This window comes from Sminthopsis crassicaudata, chromosome 1 (genome assembly GCF_048593235.1).
Source record: "Sminthopsis crassicaudata isolate SCR6 chromosome 1, ASM4859323v1, whole genome shotgun sequence".
Classification (NCBI taxonomy): Eukaryota; Metazoa; Chordata; class Mammalia; order Dasyuromorphia; family Dasyuridae; genus Sminthopsis; species Sminthopsis crassicaudata.
In genome coordinates this window covers 108,433,422-108,454,050 of record NC_133617.1, presented here as the reverse complement: position 1 = coordinate 108,454,050, position 20,629 = coordinate 108,433,422, and the positions used below count along the sequence as shown (strand labels likewise).

Here is a 20,629-nt window from a genome sequence, read left to right as displayed (position 1 = left end):
AGAACAAAAAGGTTTAAATTAAAACAGAAATAAATATTTAACTTTAAAGATCACCTCAACTGTCAAGATGATAAGAGGAAAATGTTTTTCTGAAGGAGACAACTTAGAAAAGAGGCTACCACCTGGTCAGGAAGGTTTATTTATTTACCTGTGTTTAGGTAGAATGATCCGAGGAAGCACCAATTTTGGGGGGGAAATCTTTCTTGATGTCTATGGAGGGAAGAGCCCCCACATACAAACATGTCTACATACCCCATAACACAGGTACAGGTACATAGGCCCATAATAAAAACTTTAGGGTTAAAGGATAACAGGATTACAGATTTAGATTGAAAGGGACCTCAGAGATCACTGAGTCCACCCCCCTCATTTTACAGATGAAGCAGCGAAGTCCCAAGTCCCCCATGATTATAGTAAGCTGGGTCTTCTGACGCCAAATCACCACTTTTCCAACTGTATCACAATATTATCGGCTCATTTCCTCCTCCACAGTGCTCCTGTTTCTTCTCTGCTGAATCATTTCCCCATGTGCCTACAGAACGACTCACGATTAACCTCTTCCATTTTAAAGATCAGGCCATCCTGGCTCCAGGAACATCTGCTACTCAATTTTTCCATTTGCCCCAAAACTGGGCCTAAATACAAAAAATATGGCTTGTTTTTGTTTAGAACTCGCAGTACATAAAAAGCTCATCTATGTAATTCTATCTGATCTGCAGAATAATCCATTCAAGATAATATAAAAGCTAACATTTCTGTAACTCTGAAAAGGTTTGCAAAGCACTTTAAATATATATTTTCATTTTATCCTTACAGTAGTCTTAGGAGATAGGGGCTATTGTTATCTCCATTTTTCTTTTTTTAAACAATGAAGAAACTGAGGCAAGTTGAGAATCACATAGAAGGGAGGAAAGAAGAAAGGGAAGGAGGAAGGGAGGAAAGGAGGGAAGGAAAGAGGGAGGGAAGGAAGAAAGGAGGAAAGGAAGGAGAGAGGGAAGGAGGAAAAGAGGGAGGGAGAGAGGGAAAGAAGAGAGGGAGGAAAGGAGGGAGGGAGAGAGGAAAGGAAAGAAGGAAGGAGGAAGGGGGAATGAAGGAAGGGAGGGAAAGAGAGGAGAAAGGGAGGAAGAAAAGGAGGGAGGGAGAGGGAGGGAGAGGGAGGGAGGAAGGGAAGAAGGAAAGAAGGGAAGGAGGGAGGGAGGGAAAGGAGAGAGGAAGGAAGGAAGGGGGAGAGGAAGGAAGGAAGGGAGAGAGGAAGGAAGGAAGGGAGAGAGGAAGGAAGGAAGGGAAAGAGGAAGGAAGGGAGAGAGGAAGGAAGGAAGGAAGGAAGGAAGGAAGGAAGGAAGGAAGGGAGAGAGGAAGGAAGGGAGAGAGGAAGGAAGGAAGGAAGGAAGGAAGGAAGGAAGGAAGGAAGGAAGGAAGGAAGGAAGGAAGGAAGGAAGGAAGGAAGGAAGGAAGGAAGGAAGGAAGGAAGGAAGGAAGGAAGGAAGGAAGGAAGGGAGGGAGGGAGAGAGGAAGGAAGGAGGGAGAGAGAGAGGAAGGAAGGAAGGAAGGAAGGAAGGAAGGAAGGAAGGAAGGAAGGAAGGAAGGAAGGAAGGAAGGAAGGAAGGGAGGGAGGGAGAGAGGAAGGAAGGAGGGAGAGAGAGAGGAAGGAAGGAAGGAAGGAAGGAAGGAAGGAAGGAAGGAAGGAAAGAAGGAACGAAAGAACGAAAAGAACGAAAGAACGAAGGAACGAAAGAACGAAGGAACGAAAGAACGAAGGAACGAAAGAACGAAGGAACGAAAGAACGAAGGAACGAAAGAACGAAGGAACGAAGGAAGGAAGGAGAGCTGTGGTATTGGTACTTTCCTCGTTCTATTAGGTCCAGCAAAACTACACAATTCTCCCAAGGTCCCAAAACTAGGAGATTTAGTTAGACCTCACAATTCAAGCCCTTTTGCTCCCGATTTGAAGTTCTTTCCACCATACCAGGACATATACATCTACACAAACACTTGTAAGGCTTCATGTGTAAGTTCCAGTCACATATTTGCAGGCACATTTTTGCGCCTCTCCAGCACTCCCTACTAAGTTGTAAATTCCTCACTTTATCTTTAAAATCTCCCTTGAACAAGCATTTTTAAACACCAGGCACTAAGAATGCATGAAATGTCAGTCAGTATTTGCTCTCAAGAAGCTCCCACTCTAGACCTCTTTCCTGTTTCATTTCAACTTAAGCCGGCCCTTTCCCTTATTCCACAACCAGGCACCTTGCACACCTGTGGACCATACATGTTTTGTGTTGTTCTCTATCATATCCCATATTGATCTGATTTGGCAGCTGCAGCGGTTTGTACCGCCATTCTCCAGCTCATTTTGCACAAGGAGAACAGGGTCCCCCAGCTACGGGTCTGAGGCTGGATTGGAACTCAAGAGTCTTCCCAATTCCAAATCCAACACTCTAGGCATGGGGCTGCCCAGGGAGAGCAACAGACCTACCCACCTTGCACACAGCTACTCCCTTTGTTACAAAACTGGGCTAGCCCTCACCTTGTACACATCATCCCATTTTAGGTCTTCTGAAGGATGAAACACTGCATAGTGACATTCCATTCTTCCTATTTACTTGAAGAGTTTCATATAATGGCCTTCAGGGGTATACTGTCCTATCTATCCCTTGAATACCTGATCATTGCAGGTTCCTGTACTTTGGAATCCACTAAAATATTTAGCCTTCTATATTCGCCAAAAATAGTCTTCACCATATTGATATTAGTAATCTGCTTATTTTTATTTAGTAATATTAGAATCCTTGGTGATTTCAATCAACCAACAAATTTATTAAGTGCCTACTATGTGCCAGGCATTGTGTAAACCTCTAGGGAAGAAGAAAAAATTTGTATAAAACTTTATGATATAATAAAAAAAAAATTAAAAAAAACAAGTTGCACATAATTTATTTGTAAGTTAATGTGTACAATCTTTTTTTTTTTTTGTATCCTACCATGTTATGGAAATACTTCTGTTTTATAAGTTCAGAATAAAATAAAATTTAAAAAAAATTTAAAAGGCCTATTAAATAGATCATACTCCCAAGAATCCTTACTTTTTTATGATTTGAAGTAGTCAGTCTCTAGGAATATCATTTTGGTTATTTCATATTCAATTCAATTTAACAAATACTTATTATATCACCTCCTATATAAGCATAATGTCATATAGTAGGTAACTTAATAAGTGCTCACTGGGAATGCAGAGGTAAAAATAACAAGATCTCTGCCTTCTAGCAGCTTATATTTTATTAAAAGCAATTTGACAACTGTGCTGATAAATACATTACAAGGTGAGAGATACCAAGGAAGAAGTCCAAGTGCTCAGGAAATATTTGGAGGTAGAGAAAACTTTTCAAAGGGGAACCAGGAAGAGGTGGCAGCTGAGCCTTGAGGGAAGATAAAGACGCTGATGAATAGAGGGAGTGCATTCCAGGCCTGAAAAATAGCCTACAAAATGCAGGTGAGTAAGAGGTGGTTTATTGAATTGAGGGAGCAGCTAATAATCTAATTAACTGGAAAGGAGAGTTTGCAGAAAGTAATAATGTCAACTAAAGCAAGAAAGGTAAATAGAAGCCAGATGCTAGAGGGCTTTAGATGCTAAAAATATCCCCGTCTTTGATCATCCAGTCCTAAAGACCAGCCCTCTTCATATCCCATCCAATTGGATGGCCACCCCCACTTACTGTCAAAGGGAATCATATCCTGCTCTACCCTAGCACTAACCCAAAGTTAATTCAATGTTTAGTAAACAGACACTTTAAAACAATGAATGCTCATTGAAATAAATTCAAAGACTTCCTTAATGACCTCTGCTCAGTTATATTAAACAAGGCAGGCCAAAACAAGTAGAGGCTTGAATACAAAATTCAGATGTACAAAAGAAATAATCCAGGAATATTTCTATTATTCCTACAACCAAAATTTCCCAGGTATCTCAATTCACTCTCTCCCAATGTGAGGGACTGGTACACCTGCATCTTTGCTGCCTTTCAAGATCAGTTTGAGAAGTGGGAGCCATGTTTCAGTCAAATATTTGAAGATCCTTGTCACTCTTCCCATTTTCCCCACTCAGTGAAATGCATAGAACTTAAATGTGCATACAGAATTTATTGACTTTTGTATATAGTCTTTTGAAAGTTTAAAAAATGTAAATTTCACTTGAGTTTCGTAATAACCCAATGGGGTTGATGCTATAGGTATTATCCCCATTTTAGAAGCAATGGAACTGATTTGCCCATAGTCACAAAGGCAGAATTTGAATCAAGGCCTTTTTGAACCCAAGTCTAAATCTGAAAGAGACTCAGAAACAAAGGTATGCTATGGGTAAAATAGAGTATAGTTAAAATATAGTATAAATTAAAATATAGGAATAGTATAGTATAAATAAAATAAAAATTGCCCAGAAAAAAATATGCCACAAAATGTATCTACTATTCTTATCACTGTAATTAGAAGAAAAATACAGAAATAAAAAATGCTAATAACTATAAGTTGTCCAGATTTTATTAAGCAGCTATTATGTAAAAAGGCCTACTATAATTTTGGGGAGCTAAAAGATGAGAGACATGTTTCCAGATGGCATTTACAAGCTGTGTAACTCTAGACAGAAGCAGAACAAATGAGTGTCAAGAAAACCTAGAGAGGATAGTTATCCAGAAGGAGAAGGCCATCAACAGTTTGCACAAAACCTTTTAAATTTAATGTAATCAAAATTATAAATTTTGCATTGCATAATGTTCTTTGGTTCTTTTTGGCAACAAATTCCTCCTTTCTCCACAGATCTGAGAGGCAGACTATCCCTTGGTTTTCCTAATTTGTTCATAATACCACCTTTTATGTCTAAATTATATACCCATTTCAAGCTTATCTTGGTATAGGGTGTTAGATGTTGGTCAATGTCTCATTTCTGCCATGTTATTTTCCATTAACAGTTTCAAAGAAAAGTCTATTAGATTTGGCAATTGATATAAATGGAAATTTTGGGAGAGCAGGTTCAGATGACTGATGGGGTCAAAAGCCAGATTGCAGAGGCTTTCAAAGGAAGTAAGAGGAGGGAATTAGAGGTACCTTCAGAATTTGTGACCAAAGAATAATTGGAATTCATTATTGAACACCAAATAGATAATTCTGATTATATTAAGTTGAAAAGTCTTTGTACCAACAAAACTAATGCAGACAAGATTAGAAGGGAAGCAATAAATTGGGAAAATATTTTTACATTTAAGGATTCTGATAAAGGCCTCATTTCTGAAATATATAGAGAACTGACTCAAATTTATAAGAATTCGAGCCATTCTTCATTTGATAAAATGGTCAAAAGATACGAACAGACAATTTTCAGATGAAGAAATGGAAACTATTTCTAGTCATGGAAGTATTTTCATTTCAACAAGGACTTTAGAGGAGAAGATGAGATAAAAGGATAATAGCTGGAACGGATGGCAATATCAAGTGAGGAATAAATTTAAGGGTGGTAGAGAAATGAGAGTATGTGTAGACAGCAGGGAAGAAGCCAGTACACAAGGAGTTATTAAGGGGAACAAAAAAGAAATGAATATGGGGACAATTTTCTAGAAAACATGGGAGGGGCAATCTAAAGTGCCAGTAAAGGGGTTGGTGTTAACAAGGAGAAGGACCCATTGTCAAGTCAGACCAGAATGAAGGAAGAGATAGTAGGAGAAGATACCTGAATAACATAAGAGGAGGAGGAAGGAAGAAGAGGGAGTTCTTGGCAAACAGCCTCAATTTTTTTGTAAAGTGAGGACAGCTAATTTTTTCTCTGCCTATCTCACATAATTGTTTTAAACCAAGTACTTTAACAGCCTCAGAAATATCTTTATTACTACTCATATAGGAATCCTTTTTATTAAATCTTTTTTTTTAATTTTCAAAACACATGCATGGATAATTTTCAGCATTCACCCTAGTAAAATTTTGTGTTCCAAATTTTTTCCCTTCGTTCCATTCATCCCCCTCCCCTAGATGGCAAATAATTCAATATATGTTAAACGTGCAATTTTTCTATAATGTGGGAATCTTACCACTAAGGATCTCATAACTGAAGCACAGTGAAGGGGTCATAAGATAATCCTATCTCTGGCCCCAATTGCCTCTGAGATCTTGGATAAGGCACTTGTATCTCTAGACCTTAGTTTATCTATTAAATGGGGAGGAGGTGTGCAGTTGAAGTAGTTAGCCTCTGAGGTTCTTTTTCTACCTCTATCTAGAATTATAAGATACACATTCAAATGACAATAATAAAAGGTCAAATAAAATGTACTCTAACAGCTCCAAACAAAGTTAAATGGGAGGTCCAAAGAGAAAAACAACCTTTCTCATTTAGAGAAGGGATGAGGGTAGAAAGGAAGATTTTTTTGTAAAAGAAAAACTCTCTGACCTAGATTTGGGCAGATGGGACCTCAGCCAACTAAACTGCAGGTCTTCCAGGCAAAGAAAGTAGAGTAAGCCAACCTAAAAAATGCCAACCATATTTAGATGACAAAAATTGTCCAGGCTTGGCAGGAATATATAGGTAAGTATGAGAAAGGAAGCCTCAGTAGATAAAATTGTTAAAAGATAAATTGGTTCTAGAACACAGAGGGCCTTGAATGTCAAATTAATGCAGTGAAGTCACTGAAGGGACAAACATGATCAATAATCTATCTTTAACAGACTAAATCAGGTAAGAGTCCTGAATAGGGTAGTGGGCCCAAGAATGTCCAAGAGGAGACAAGATCATTATATGTTTAAAAGGAACAGCAAGTTGTACATAGTAGATTTGCTATTTCAAGTGCAATCATCTTTATGGAAATATTTGTTTTATTCTACAAATTAAAAATAAAATAAATTCTGAGAGAGAGGGAGAGAGAAAGGGAAGAGTAGTCATTCAGTGAAATAGAGCCTTTGTCCTTAAAAACCACTTCTTCCATGGAAAGCATTAAAACAAATTTATCAATGCCTTATTACATCATCACATCTACTTCCTCTTTACAGACAGAAATAGAACTTGCAAATAGAGAAAAGCATATGCAAATAAACCCTGACTACAGGTAAATGTTGCTCTGAGCCCAGGGAAAATATATACTTCTAACTTTTGTATTTCCCAGTTGCTACACTACAAGTTCTAAAAAATAAAGCTACCTTATTCGGGGAGAGGGCTATTTTAATTGTCAATGACTTTTTTTTTTCATATTATTTTAAAATCTGCATTCTCTCCTTCCTATCTCCCCTCCCCCAATCCCAAAACCGTGAAAGGAAGAAACATAAATCCCCTTTTATAACATGTGTCATCAAGCAAAACAAATTCCTCCAATTGGTCATGTCCAAAAGAATAAAATAAGTCAGTCTACATTCAGGAGAAAGGGAGCATGTCATGTCATGAATCCTCTGAAGTCATGTCTTCTGGTTACCGTATATTAATCAGAATTTCTCTGTCTTTCAAAGTTGTCTTTACAATATTTTAATTGAAATGGTAACACAAAGCAAGGTCAGTAATTAAACAGCACTATGCTCACAGAATCTAGCTAGAACCTAAAGAAGCTAGTGTGGTCTAAGAGAAGGGTTGGTAGTAAACTAAGAATAAAGTTCTATCTCATCCACTGACCAGAGACAGGGTCTGGCTTCCACTTCCTCCCCAGATTACTGAGGTCCTCCTCCGGAGTAGAAAGAAAAGAAGACCTGGACAAAGAATGCAATTCTGTTCCAACTCCTCAACCCCAGTTTGATAAGTGATTCTAATCTACCTAATACTTGCTTAAAGTGCTTTCCAAATTCAGAGACAGAAAGGCACTCAATTGATTTTTCACTCACCAAGAGAATAGGGAGAGAAGGGGGTGGAAAAACACTTAGAAAATCTAAGCAAGTATGCAGATGCCAAATTTCAATGCAGGAAGAATTTTTTTTGGGGGGGAAGGATAATGTCATCTCAGAACATAGGTCTCTAATAGACCTTCTTACTCAGCTTCAACCATAAGGATTCTATGTCCAAATGAAATTTTAAAAGGGTTTTTTGGGTTTTTTTTTAAATGTTCTAAGTCTGAACACATAAATACAAAGATAGAGTTCAAGGTAAGGCAACTGGTTCTCTTTGAAGTCCTGTGAACTTTGGGTGAACTTATTTAATTCACATAATTAGGGGAGAAAAGCAAGCTATTAGAGCCACAATGGGTACAGATGTATTCATCAGCAATATTTGGACTGCTTATCTCAAAAAAAAAAAAAAAAAAAAAAAAATCCTGTTCCGTAAGATAAAGGAAAGGTGCTTCTGTTTATTCTCTCTACAACTCAGAGAAATGTGGATGAGTGGGAGAAAACGGAGACCTTGGCAAAGATGTGTTTTCACCAGGTGACTGAGACCCAGGAACCATCTCCCATTAGCTGTTATTACCTGATCCTCCTCTCCCCAAAACTATACAAGATTCTTCAGAAGTACAGCCCCCTGCCTCTGAGAATTCCCTAAGTGCACTACCAGCCTGAACCTGGGCGGCATCCTGTACTCTTCCCCTCCCCCACACATTCAATTACATCCTGTCAAACTGATCAGTATCTGTCCCATGCTATCTATTCCTGCTGCAACCAATGCAGCTCTGGCCTTCATTCCCTTCTAGAAAAGCTTTTGGTTAAAGCTTCCTACCTCCACTCTATCCTGCATAGGTGACCTTTCTGAAGTCTCATCTCCTAATTAGAATTCTCTGTTGTTTTCACTCTCTCCATCATGTAGAGATACTGTACTAGTTTGTCATTTCCTTTTTCAGCTCATTTGACAGAGGTGGAAACTGACGCAAACAGAATTGCACAGCTAAGAAGTACCTGAGACCTCATTTGAACTCCAGCACTCTATCCACTGCACTATTACCCACCAAGCAGAAACTCCTAATCCCAGTATCATCATCCCGCTCCTGATCCAAATGACCTTTATACCTTCTTCTCCAAGACTTCCAGCCAAACTGGGCTTTTCCATCCTGCTCCCATCCTACCCTGTCCTCAATCTGAGGACACAGAGTTAGAGCTGGAAGGGGTATTCTCTTTTATTTAATAGATGAGAAAACTGAGACACAGGAAAGTAAATAATTTGTCCAAAATCACATGAGATGAAGTGCTTGTGCCATATGTATAACAAACCCAGATCTCAACTCCAAATCCAAGACTCTTTCCACTTGACCAATCTGCCTTATCAATCAAACAACTGGATTCCTTAATGCCCAACCATGCATTTACCATTTCTACATCAGCAGAAACAAATTAATTATTTAATATGTTCTTACCAGAATTACAGTCTGCCGGCTGAGTTAAACTGCTTAACTCTTCAATAAACTCCCATTAGAAAAAATTAAATAACTCCTTTTTGACATCCCTATTACTAGGAAGGAGCTATTACAGCAAGAAGAAGTGTTTGAGTCCCAGCTCTACCACTGATTGGCTGTGTGCTGTGTAGACTGTACACTTTAGTCAAGTAATTAAATCTCTCTGAGCTTTTGTCTACTCATCTGTAAAATGGGGATAATAATTCTTGACTATCTGCACATCACTGATTTGTTGTGAAGCTCAAATAAGATAATGGATGTAAAGTACTTTGTAAACTAGTGTGGAGAATTCTATAAATGCTTCAAAGGTGATCAGAGGTTCCTCTGATCTGCTAAACTGGAGCATCTAAGCAAGGAGCCAGAGCTCAGGGTTAAATAAGCTCCATGAGAGGGACTACTTGGGGCACTTCCTACAGAGCTGTATATTATAGGTATATATAGGTAATACATGTACATATGGTTTTATATGTATATGTGTACATATCTCATATGTATGTATATACATGTGTGTATTGTGTACATGTATATGTGTGCAGACACAAATATACTTGTATCTAATAGTAACACTCTGAGGGAGAAGGAAGAAAAAAGAAAAATAAATTTACATGATATCTTTATAATATATTTAAAAGAATAGCAAGTTGTACATAATAGATTTACAGTTTCATGTGCAATCATCTTTTTTATTCTACTATGTTCTGGAAATGCTTGTATTATTTCATAAATAAAAAATAAATAATTTTTTAAAAATAAAAATGAATAAATAAATACTAACTATTGCTATTAATGTATCCTACTAGGACTTGGATAAGATGCAAAGAAAAAGAAGATGAAATCTTTGTCCTCATAAAGTAAATAATTTAGTTGGAGGCAGTAAAGCATGCACGTTTTTAGGTTTGTTATGAGCAAAGCTGCTTGTAAACCTAAAATCACTTCAGGAAAGGCAATAGTCCAAAACACAGAACACTGGTTCTGCAGTCAAAGGATCTGTGTGCAAATGCCACCTCTGGTACTACTGTGATGACCTTGAACATACCATGTAACTTCTTCTCTGTCTGTCAAATGAAGGGAATGACCTCAGTGGTCCCAAGGATAACTTCTTATTCTAGATCTGTAATGCTAAAATCAGAAGATTTGACTACATAACTCCCAAGGTTGTTTAAGCATCTAAAATCTATGATGCTAAAATAAAAGGGTTCAATTCAGCAGCCTCTAATAATAGAGTCCCATCCAGGTCTGGATTTACAATAATCCCAAATCTGAGTTACTATTACTAAATATACTAAATAAATTACTAAACACTAAATGAATAAATAAATTACTAAATTAAAAAAATTATTAAATAAAGATATAAAGATGAACAATCAACCAACAAGCTTTTTGAAGGAGGGACAAGCAATTGGAGTTAAGTGACTTTCCCAGAGTCACACAGCTATTAAATGTCTGAGACCAAATTTGAATTCTATTCCTCCTTGTAAGGGGCTGAAACTCTTGAGTCAATGCATTGAGGTTGGACAATCAAGCACTTAAGGCTAATTACTGACTGGACAATACCCTATAAGAATATGCTTGGAAAATGGCCCTTCCCACTATCCTGTGCTGGCCCAATCGTTTGGTGTATACAGAGAATTGTGGGAAGGACTGGGAGGTGCAGTGAGACTAGCCTGGGTCACTTCAGGGAGAGAGGTGAAGGGGTGAGGTCGCAGAGATCCTATGTGTCCACTCTCTTCACTAATACCAATAAAGACCAAGAATTAAGACTTTTGCTTATCCTAACTCTGGCTGATTCTAAGATATCCAGGGTGCTAACAGGGTCGCCACACTCCTGACTCAGGAGCCAGTGGTCTATCCACTGTACCATGTAACTGCCCACCAATAAGCATTTATTGATTCTGACAACAATATTGCTAGATAGATGGTATTATTTATCATCCCCATTTACAGATGAAGAAATGGAGGCAAACTGAGATTAAATGACTTGCCCTGGATCACAAGGGAAGTATCTGAAGTATAATTTGAGCCCCAGTCTTCCCACCTCCAGAGCCAGCATCCCATTGACCGGTACTATCTAGCTACCTCTGATAAATGATGGACAAAATCCCTACCCTCAATGTGTTTATATTCTAACTGCAGAGATGACCAGAATATACATAAGTATTTAAAGTAAATAAACACAAATTCTTTTGAGAAGAAGAGCTTTAGCAATTGAAGAGAGAAAGAAAAGAATGGCTTCTTATAGAACACAGGTTCTCAACCTGAAGTCCATTCATTTACAGGGGGAAAGAGGTGTTTCTATTTACATATATATAATAAAATTTAATTAAAATATTAAATAATTTCAACATATTTTAGTATGAGTATTTCAACAAAATTGGTTTCCCTTGTAATCCTATATCTTTTCTTTTAGGCATTTAAAAACATTATTCTTAGAACAGATCTACCAGACTTCTGCCAAAGGGATTCATAGCACAAAAAAATTTAAATTAAAAAAAAAAATTAAGAATCCTAGCTATAGAAGATGATATTTGAATTAAATCTTTAAGGAGATGTCTAAGAGGAGCAATGAAAAGTCTGTTTGACCAGAGGAAGGAAAAATTGGTCACACAGGCATTATTCAAAAAGACTCCATGGGAGCTGCCTGACAGCTTAGTAATAGTTAATAATCTGTTTCTGAAACGATGACCAACTAGTGTTGATTGATAGATGCTCCTTCCAAGGCTCCACACCAAAGATGGCACAGGTCTTAAAAACATAAATCCTAAACCACTTTAAAGCTACCAAAACACATGCTCTTTAACCATAAACCCCTCCCACGATTCCCTGCTATTAGTTTTATGACCTTTTGCCCTCAATGCCTTCCTCCCCCACTGACCAAACCTTAGGAAGCTGTAAAAGTCTGGTTAAACACCCACCATTTGCTATGTGAAATGGCAACATCAGGTTTGGTATCAATGATTTACAAAGAGTTTGTTCTTCAGAGAGACTTTTCTGTTTTAAACAAGCTGGACAACCTTACACAAAATCTCATGATATTTATCTGTCCTCTGTTTTTTTGTTTTTTGTTTTTTTTGAGTGACAAATTCCAAGAAAAGATTTGTTGTGGTGGTTAAGAAATGAAAGAGAAAAAAACACATTGATTTTATGGTTAGTATTGGCAAAGTCAGGAAGATCTGAGTTCAAATTCAGACTCAAACACTTTTTAGCTGTATGACAACCTCTTAGAGATAATAAAAGCACCTACCTCCAAAGGCTATTGTGAAAATCAAATGAGATCATATTTGTAAAGTGTTTAGCATAGGTGACCTGCCATACAGCAGGCACTATATAAATGCTTATTCTTTTCCCTTCCCATTTCTTTTAGGAAGTACTAGGAAAAGGGTCTCGGGAGATCTCCAGAGTATTATATACACAATTCTCCAGAAACCACCTTGTGAGGAAATTGTCATGAGATGCTTCAAGGAGTTTGAGATCTTTTACTAGTTCTCCTCCCATCAGAATTTTAGGAAGGGAATGTTAGAGGAAAACGAGGCAGCTGGTAAGGAACTAAACAACAAAGCTTATTCTGTTGGAAATTTGACACCCTCTCTCAGTGAAAAGGTGATGTGGAAACCTTAGGAGAGACACATCATACCCCACCTGAGTCATCTTATATAACCACCAGACACAACATCCTAACCTTGTACAAAGTTCTCATTTTGACAGGAACAGCCCCAACCCAGCTTCTGACATGACATGTTATTTCTTGAGCAATAAGTGTGATGAAAAGCCTTTGATTTTAGTAAATCTTCCCTACCCCCAATCTGTACCTTTTGTTTTTTAAGGTAAATTAATCATTGAAAGAAGAAAAACATCAACCAGGTTAGCAACCTAGAGTTCAATTGAAAGAACAACCTCACTTCTAGCTAACAGCTTTCTGAACATGGCCAAATTCTTTACTGTTGCAATTTGTTAAAAAATTTAAAAAACGATGTGTTTGATTTTCAGGCAGTTTCTCACTTGGATTTAAGTTACTTCACTAACAACGATAATAATAACTTTTCCAGGATTGGACAACTACTATTAATAATAAAAATAACTAACATTTACACAGCATTTTAAGGTTTACAAAGCATTTTATAAATATCATGTCACAACAACTCTATAGGATAGGTGCTATTATCCCCATTTTACAGGAAAGTAAGCTAAATAAAGGTTATGTGACTTGTCCAAGATCATACAACTAATAAACATCCAAGAACACATTTGAACTCAGGTTTCCCTGGGCTCTGGGTCCAGGGTCCCTATCCATTGCATCCCCCAGCCAAGTTTGTAAAACAAAGGGGTTGGATTAGAGTAGGGCATCTTAAACTTTTTCCATTCACAACCCCTTTTTGCTCCAGAAATTTTTACACAATCCTGGATACACAGATATATAAAATAGACATACAAATCAAGCATTTACTAATTCAGAACTTTGTGACTCCCACATTCAGTTGCAAGACTCTAAAGAGCTAGAACTCAGTTTAAGAAGTTTTGGATTAGAAGAAGCCTTCTAAAGTCCATTGCAGTTCTAATACTCTATGTTCTGTCACCCTTCAACTTCTAAATCCCTGCTCCTAAATCAACCAAGAACCTTTGTGACCAATGTCTAGACTGAACTATATCTCTAATATCTAACAGTGTCATAATTCACTTTCCCTCCTATCTCAATGAACAAGAGAAATGTCTACGTAGGGATAAAAAAAAACCCAGGGTATCCCACAAAACATCTGGGATTGTGAGTCAAAAGATCATGGCCAAATTACCACTGGGGATATTTAGTAGAGAGGAGAGAAGATAGCTGTCTTCAAGAGCTGTCATGTGGGGAGCAGGGATTAGACTTTTCTTGCATGGCCCCAAAGGGCAGAGCCACGAGCAATTAGTCAAGTTTCAGAGAGTCCAATTTAGGCTTCAAGTCAAGCAAAATCCAGCAATCAGCTGTCAAAAGTGGAAAAGGCTGCCTCCAGGAGTGCCGTGCTCCCCCTCCTTGGAGGCCTTGGAGCAAAAGGCTGAAAACTTGTCCTGAATGTTGTCAAAGGAGGATTCTGGTCTAATGATTAGCCTGCATTCCCCCTTTTCCTTGCTTTTTCCTCCTAGGATGTGTTTCTAACACCTCAGCTCTCCTCTTTGAATTACTTTGAAGGACAAGTGTCATACCCTAGAAGGGTAATAAAGATGATTCCCAAGTCATTGTAAGGCAAATGTGGTGATCTACCAATGTAACATGGGCTGATATAATTTTCAAAGAAAATTCTGTTTGGGGGATTCCTTCTGTGTGGGGGTTAGACTAAATGGCCAATGGCCAAAACTCTCAAATTCCGAGAAAAGCCAAATGTTCCATTTATTACAAGATACCTTGGACAAAGCATTAATCTCCCTTTGCTCAGTTTCCTTCTTTGCCAAATGAGAATGTTGGCCTAGATAATCACTAAGACACCTTCCAACTCTGCATTTTATGAACATCTCATCTCTCCTTGACTTTTAGCTCAACCAAGAAATATATATATATGAAATGTTTCTTCACATCATTATACAGGTTAAAAAAAAAAGCACAAAAAAACCTTGTGATTCGATTCATGCAACCAGCATTTATTAAGTATCTGCTGAATGCCTGACTCTCAACTAGATCTCATGGGGAGGAGGGATCATACAAAAAAAAAGTATGTTTCTTCATCAGTAAAGACTTAACTGTAACCTTATTACAAAAATATGGGAAGAATCTCTCTTAATCTGATCCCCAAATTTATCTAGTTTTATATGAATGGAGAACAGTGACCTTGGAATTATTCATTTCAATTCTCCAAAGAGGAAACTTACTCCCTTCCTGTGCAACTGTTAATGGTATTGCCATACATGTTTGGAGAGAAGAATGACATGGAAGCCACTGCTTAATGATTTTCTTTTCCTAACTCTCTCCCAAATCAGAAAGCACTCATAATTTTTTTCTTTAAAAAAACAAAACAAACCTGTCTATCTGTTCTACAATCATCTGGGTTGTCACATTTGCCCACTAGTGGGTTAGAAACCATTTTCATTGCTTTTCCAAGGGGCCAATGCTTGTCCTTCAAAGTTTAAAGAGAAGGGAGATTAGAGGCGTTATAAACATATTGTAGGAGAAAAAAAGAAAGGAAAAAAGGGAAAAAATAACAAAGCAGGTCATTAAACAGGCTGAATTAGAGATCCAAAAAGTCAATTTCTTCTGCCATTCTTTATAAAACATTAATAAGTCTATATTCTATATGCTTTCAACATTTTTATGGTATATGGTTAAAAATAAGGAAAATTTCTTTTAAATTTCTATTTATTAGACTTTAATCCAAGTAGGAATCTTGGGAGAAGGGAGATCTCAAAGAAAATACTCAGTGTTTCTATATACAAAAATCTTATACAAAACCTACTTGGAAATCAGACATCCCCATTTCTTCCCATTCCTAGTCCCCTGTCAAATGAGAATATAAAATTTTGCTAAGTCCTAGGTATGCTTACCTCAGACTTTTACTGTAACACGATTTTTAAACGCTATACTAAGAGGTAGGGATGGGGAGGGGGGGTATAGAACATTATACAACCCTTCAAACTACTAAATTCAAAAGGGAAACAGCCCAGTGACCACAAACCGTAAATCTACAGCTGAAAGGGAAGGAAATAGAGGATTCTTTATGTTCAACTGGAACCTTGCAGGAGCAAAGAATGAGACGTTAGCCCCCAGGAATGATCAGCTTGGAGGATGCTCCAGGAATAAAAGGAAAAAAACAAAACAGGGGAAAGGCACAGATCACCTAATTCTCAAACAGAATCACCCTCTAAGAAATTTTGGATGGGAACTGCTGAATGGGAGGAACCAAGCCCTGATTCTGGATTAAAAAGAACAAAGACAGGGGGAAAACTCCAGATGTGAACACTCCCAGATTGTGGTGGGTTGGCTTGGGCAGGGAAGCAGAGGGTTCTAAAAAACTACAGAGAGACTGGAAACACCCATCCATCTATCTCTTCAAAAAGTAAAAACACAGGCTCTACCAACTGATCCCAAAACCCTCTCCCAGTAATTAGAAAATCCCTCTGATTCAAATAAACATTTGGTTTGGCAACGGAGTAAAATGGTTTGGATTGAATATGTGTGTGTGTTTATGTATTTATATATGAATAAATGGTTTTATATATATATATACACAAACACACATTCATATACTTCAGAATGGAGGATGAATTAACCTCAAACACTTTAAAAAAAACGACTCAACACTTCAACATCTATAAAGGGCAAAAGAAGGTTGTAACGGTAGAGCTGGCCTTTGGAAGGAACGATCATTCTTAGTGAAGTAGGTTTGGAGTTAAGAGGTTGAGTTGAAATCTCAGCTCTACACTTGTGACCTTGGACATGTCACTTAACTTCAAAGCCTGAATTTCCTAATCTACAAAATGAAAGGATTTGACCCAGCGACTTCTGAAGTCTCTCCTTGCTCTTCTTATCCATGATCCTGCAACTGTGATGACTTTTAGCAAGCAGAGTGTCACTGCAGATCACTCTGTGAAAACAAAGTCCCCCTGCAAAGTCAAATTCCCAACAAACGGGCTTGGGGTTTCTCTTCCATAGTGAAAAAGATGGAGGGAAGAGGATTAAAGACACCATAAAGAGGGAAAAACTAAGCAGCCTGTGGGGTGGTGCTGGAGGTGATGGTTTGTGTGAGCTTTGAGGCTGGGATGGGAGAGTGTGCCTGGGTACGTTGTAAGCCTGGTTTGGGCGGGGAACGGGAAGAAGCCTCCTCAGCCCAGCATTTCCCTTCCCGAAGTCCCTTTAACTGCAATGAGCTCTGGCCAAACCTTTACTCTTCCTCAGACAAAAGCTGATCTGGAGAAGGCACAACAGCAGCAAATGAGGGGCATCGCGTTAACACGCCCACGCACCCTCAGAGCTTTCCAAACCTGCCTACTCTCTTCAGGAGACCTACTTTTAATTAAACACGACCCACCCAGAGCTGTTGAGGCAAAACAAAGTGGACCCCGGCCAAGGAACTAATCCTAAACACAGAGTTAAAATAATAGTACCAACAACAATAATACCCACCCCACCCCACCCACTACGCCTTTAAGCATCCCCTTTGCAGCTGGCTTTATTTGGAAGAGTTGAGAAGGGATGGCTGGCGAGCCACTTTTTTTTCCCCCATGGGCTCTAAAAAGGTCAGGTTTGCCGTCCCTTCCAGGAAAAAAAAATACTGTCCTTCAATTCTTTTCATGTACAGGATAACCTTTAAAGTGGTTACATCAAAATTTGAGTAGTTTTTCTTAAAAAGAAAAAAATGGGGCTGGGCTACTTGCACTCTGATTAGAAAGACAAGCCTTTCTCTTTGCCTCTTTTTGGGGGAAGGGGGAGGCCGCCAAGGGGGGGAGACCCCAGGGAGAAGGCTATTAAAGGCCGCATTGGGAACTTTTGCAGGACTCCCAAAGGGAAAGTGAGGGCAGGAATGCCGGCAGCACACAGACAGAGACAGCTTTGGAACAGATTAATTACCCAGTTAATTTGCTCGCCTCCTAGAAAGAGGAAAAGGCAGGCTTTTTTCCCCTCTCCCTTCCTCCCACAAGTCAGCCACCGCAGGTAATGACCAGGACAGTGATACCAGTCACCACCCCGCGGTCGGCGCCCTCCTCCCCCGCCCTCCATCCCCATCGCCAGCGCCCGTTCCTCCGGGATACAGGTTTGGTTTGCAGGTGATTGACTGCCCGGCCCTCCCCTCGGCAATCCGCGCGCTCGCTCGGTCCTTTTCAAGTGCCAGAACGCAAAGACAATAGGAAAACTTGAGAGCGAGCGCTGGCCCCGAGGTGGGGCGCGGGTGGCACCGGTGCAGTCCCATTCAGACCGCCCTTGGACTGAGAAGGTGGGCCCTCCTAGACTGTTAGGGGGCACCCTTCCCCCCAGCAGCAGCAGCGAGCAGAGCCGCCCCCCTGGAAGGGCTGGAGCTAACGCACCCCCCGACTCGTGCAGGTGGCCCGAGGAAGGCGATGGGACGGATCTGGGGGGTGGGGAGCGGTCGGTGCCAGGATGAAAGGAGGGATGTGTCAAACAGCGTGGATGCAATTCCCCAGCCCGGCGGAGGGCTCGCGGCGGGGGCGGGTGGAGGAGGGGAGGGAGCGAGCGCCGGGCCACCAGCCCTCCTCCCCAATTCTTACCTTCATGTCGCTGATAATGGTCTGGAAGAGCCCTCCCAGAGCACTGCACTCCTTCTCAATCACAGCCTCCATTTTCCCGGCTCGGGCAGAGCGAGGAGCGAGAGCGCTTCAATTCCACGCCGCCTCCGGCTGCGGCTCGGCTCGGCAGCGCTGGGCTGGGGACGGCCGGGGCTCCTTTTGCAGCCCTTTTAAAGTGATTTTTAAAAAAGGTGCGGGAGAAACCGCGGGGTGACTCGAAGCCTCTTCCGCAAGAGTGAGAAAGGAGGCAACAATCAGGGATCTACAATTTCTTTTAAATGAAAACCCAGGTCTCCACGAATGCTTATCCCCTACGTGCACCGTCGGAGGGCTCCTAACCCCAAGCAGGACCGGAGGTGGAAAATCAAGCCACTATTCTTCCCCACAAGGGTAACAGCACAGCCCATCTTGTTACACAGGCAGTCACCCTCGGACTCGGAGTCATCTCCATTCAAAAATAAAAAAATCAATAATGGGGATAGTAATGCCAAAGGTCTTTTCCAGTGCTGTTTGCTCGAGGGTGGAAACGGCACCGGTTCGCAAGCTAGAAGTCTACGGCAATCTGCGGCTTTTGTAACCCCGGGGACTCTCCTGGCTCTGCGCTGGAAACCCGCCCCCCTTATTCACGCGGCTCCGCAGCCGCTCCCCAGCCCAGCTCCTGCCCCTTCAGCTCCTGCTCCAGCACTGGCTCGGGCTCGGCTCCGCCGCCGGCCAGACGTTCCAAGAAGCGCACGCGCGCGCTCCCGAGGCTCGCCGCCGAGCGGGGGTGAAGGGGCCCGGGCCTCGTTGGGCAGAGCTCTGCCCGCCTGCTCCGGCGGGCGGGGTTTGGAACGTTGGCCCGGGAGGCGCGCGCGAGCTCCCCCTGCAAAGGAAGGGAGCGGCTGCGCCGGGAGTTGGAAGGTGCGGGGTGTGCGCGCGGCGCCCCCTCCCTCCCTCTTGTGGCTGGGCCGGGTGGGTGGGGGCTGGGGGTTCGCGAAACTAGTCCCTCGGCTTCCCCGCCGTCCGGGGGGAAGGAAATTGACACCCCATTTCAAAAAAACAACATCAAAACAAAACCTTGGGCTGCACCACCTTGTAAAATGCACCAGCTCCGGGAAATTGCATGCTGGGCAGTTCGGGAGGTTGCACCGGCCTTTAGGGAAAAGGCCTAGTTTGTGATGTCATGACTGCAATGACAAGTCATGATTGCAAATTATTTGTATTGTATGTGCATGCACACACACGTACACACATGTTATACATCCGTGTCTACCCAGATACAGTTAAAAATTTTGCATGGTAGAATTTATATATTGCCTATGATATATGATTTGCTGTTGTGATTTGCATGTATATGAATATATGTGTGTATTTATGTCCGTACATGCATACATATACTGAGTGGGTTTGCATTGTGTATACGTGTATATACACATAAAGTGTGTGCCTGCATACACCTGTGCCTGCATACATGTGCAAATATACGTTATGTGCGGTTTTATGCATGCAGATATGCATGTGTTGCAGATCTTTGCTTGCTGTATATGCATACATATTCACATGAATATACGGCAACAGAAGCAGAATCTGCATGATGACGCTGCACCTGATAGAGTTGCATCAATGTGCAGAAAAGCTATTGATTTAACATTTCAAAACAAATTGAGAGGGTGGTTCTGAAGTCCCAACCCCTGAAGGGGATTTGAGGACATCAAAAAACCAAGAGGGCAGGCTTGAATTGCTGGAGAACGGGAACTGCCCCATGCCTTTCTACCCCCAGCCTTAGCCTTAGTACAGAGACCGGCACATAATAAGCGCTGGATGAATATTGACTAATTTTAGAGATAGTGATAACGGGCATTTCTCTATAATGCTTTAGGAACTCCAAAGCGCTTCATGAAGATGATTTCAATGTATATATTTTAGCCACTGCTCTGATTGTCTAGAGTCAAAGACCCAGCTAGTTGAAATTCTAGTTCTATTTATTAACAAATGTACTTAAATAAGGTACAACTTCCCTGGGCCTGCCATAACTTATATGTAAAATGGGGGGGTTGATAGGGGAGGTCCTATTCAATGATTTAGAGTTGCTATCGAGGTCTAAAGCTATAGTTTAA

The 20,629-nt window shown here is 40.5% G+C and overlaps 1 protein-coding gene across 6 annotated transcripts in view; it reads right to left on the bottom strand.

Moving 5' to 3' along the window:
* MTSS1 (MTSS I-BAR domain containing 1) overlaps nt 1-19,337 on the bottom strand; it is a 219,972-nt gene extending 200,635 nt beyond the window's left edge. For all 6 annotated transcript variants that reach the window (XM_074265847.1, XM_074265864.1, XM_074265871.1 and 3 more), the window contains exon 1: nt 18,516-19,337. In XM_074265847.1, the coding sequence (XP_074121948.1) occupies nt 18,516-18,587 (72 nt within the window). In that variant the 5' untranslated portion in view covers nt 18,588-19,337. The remainder of the gene's footprint in view (nt 1-18,515) is intronic.
* Between the last annotated feature and the right edge of the window lie 1,292 nt (nt 19,338-20,629).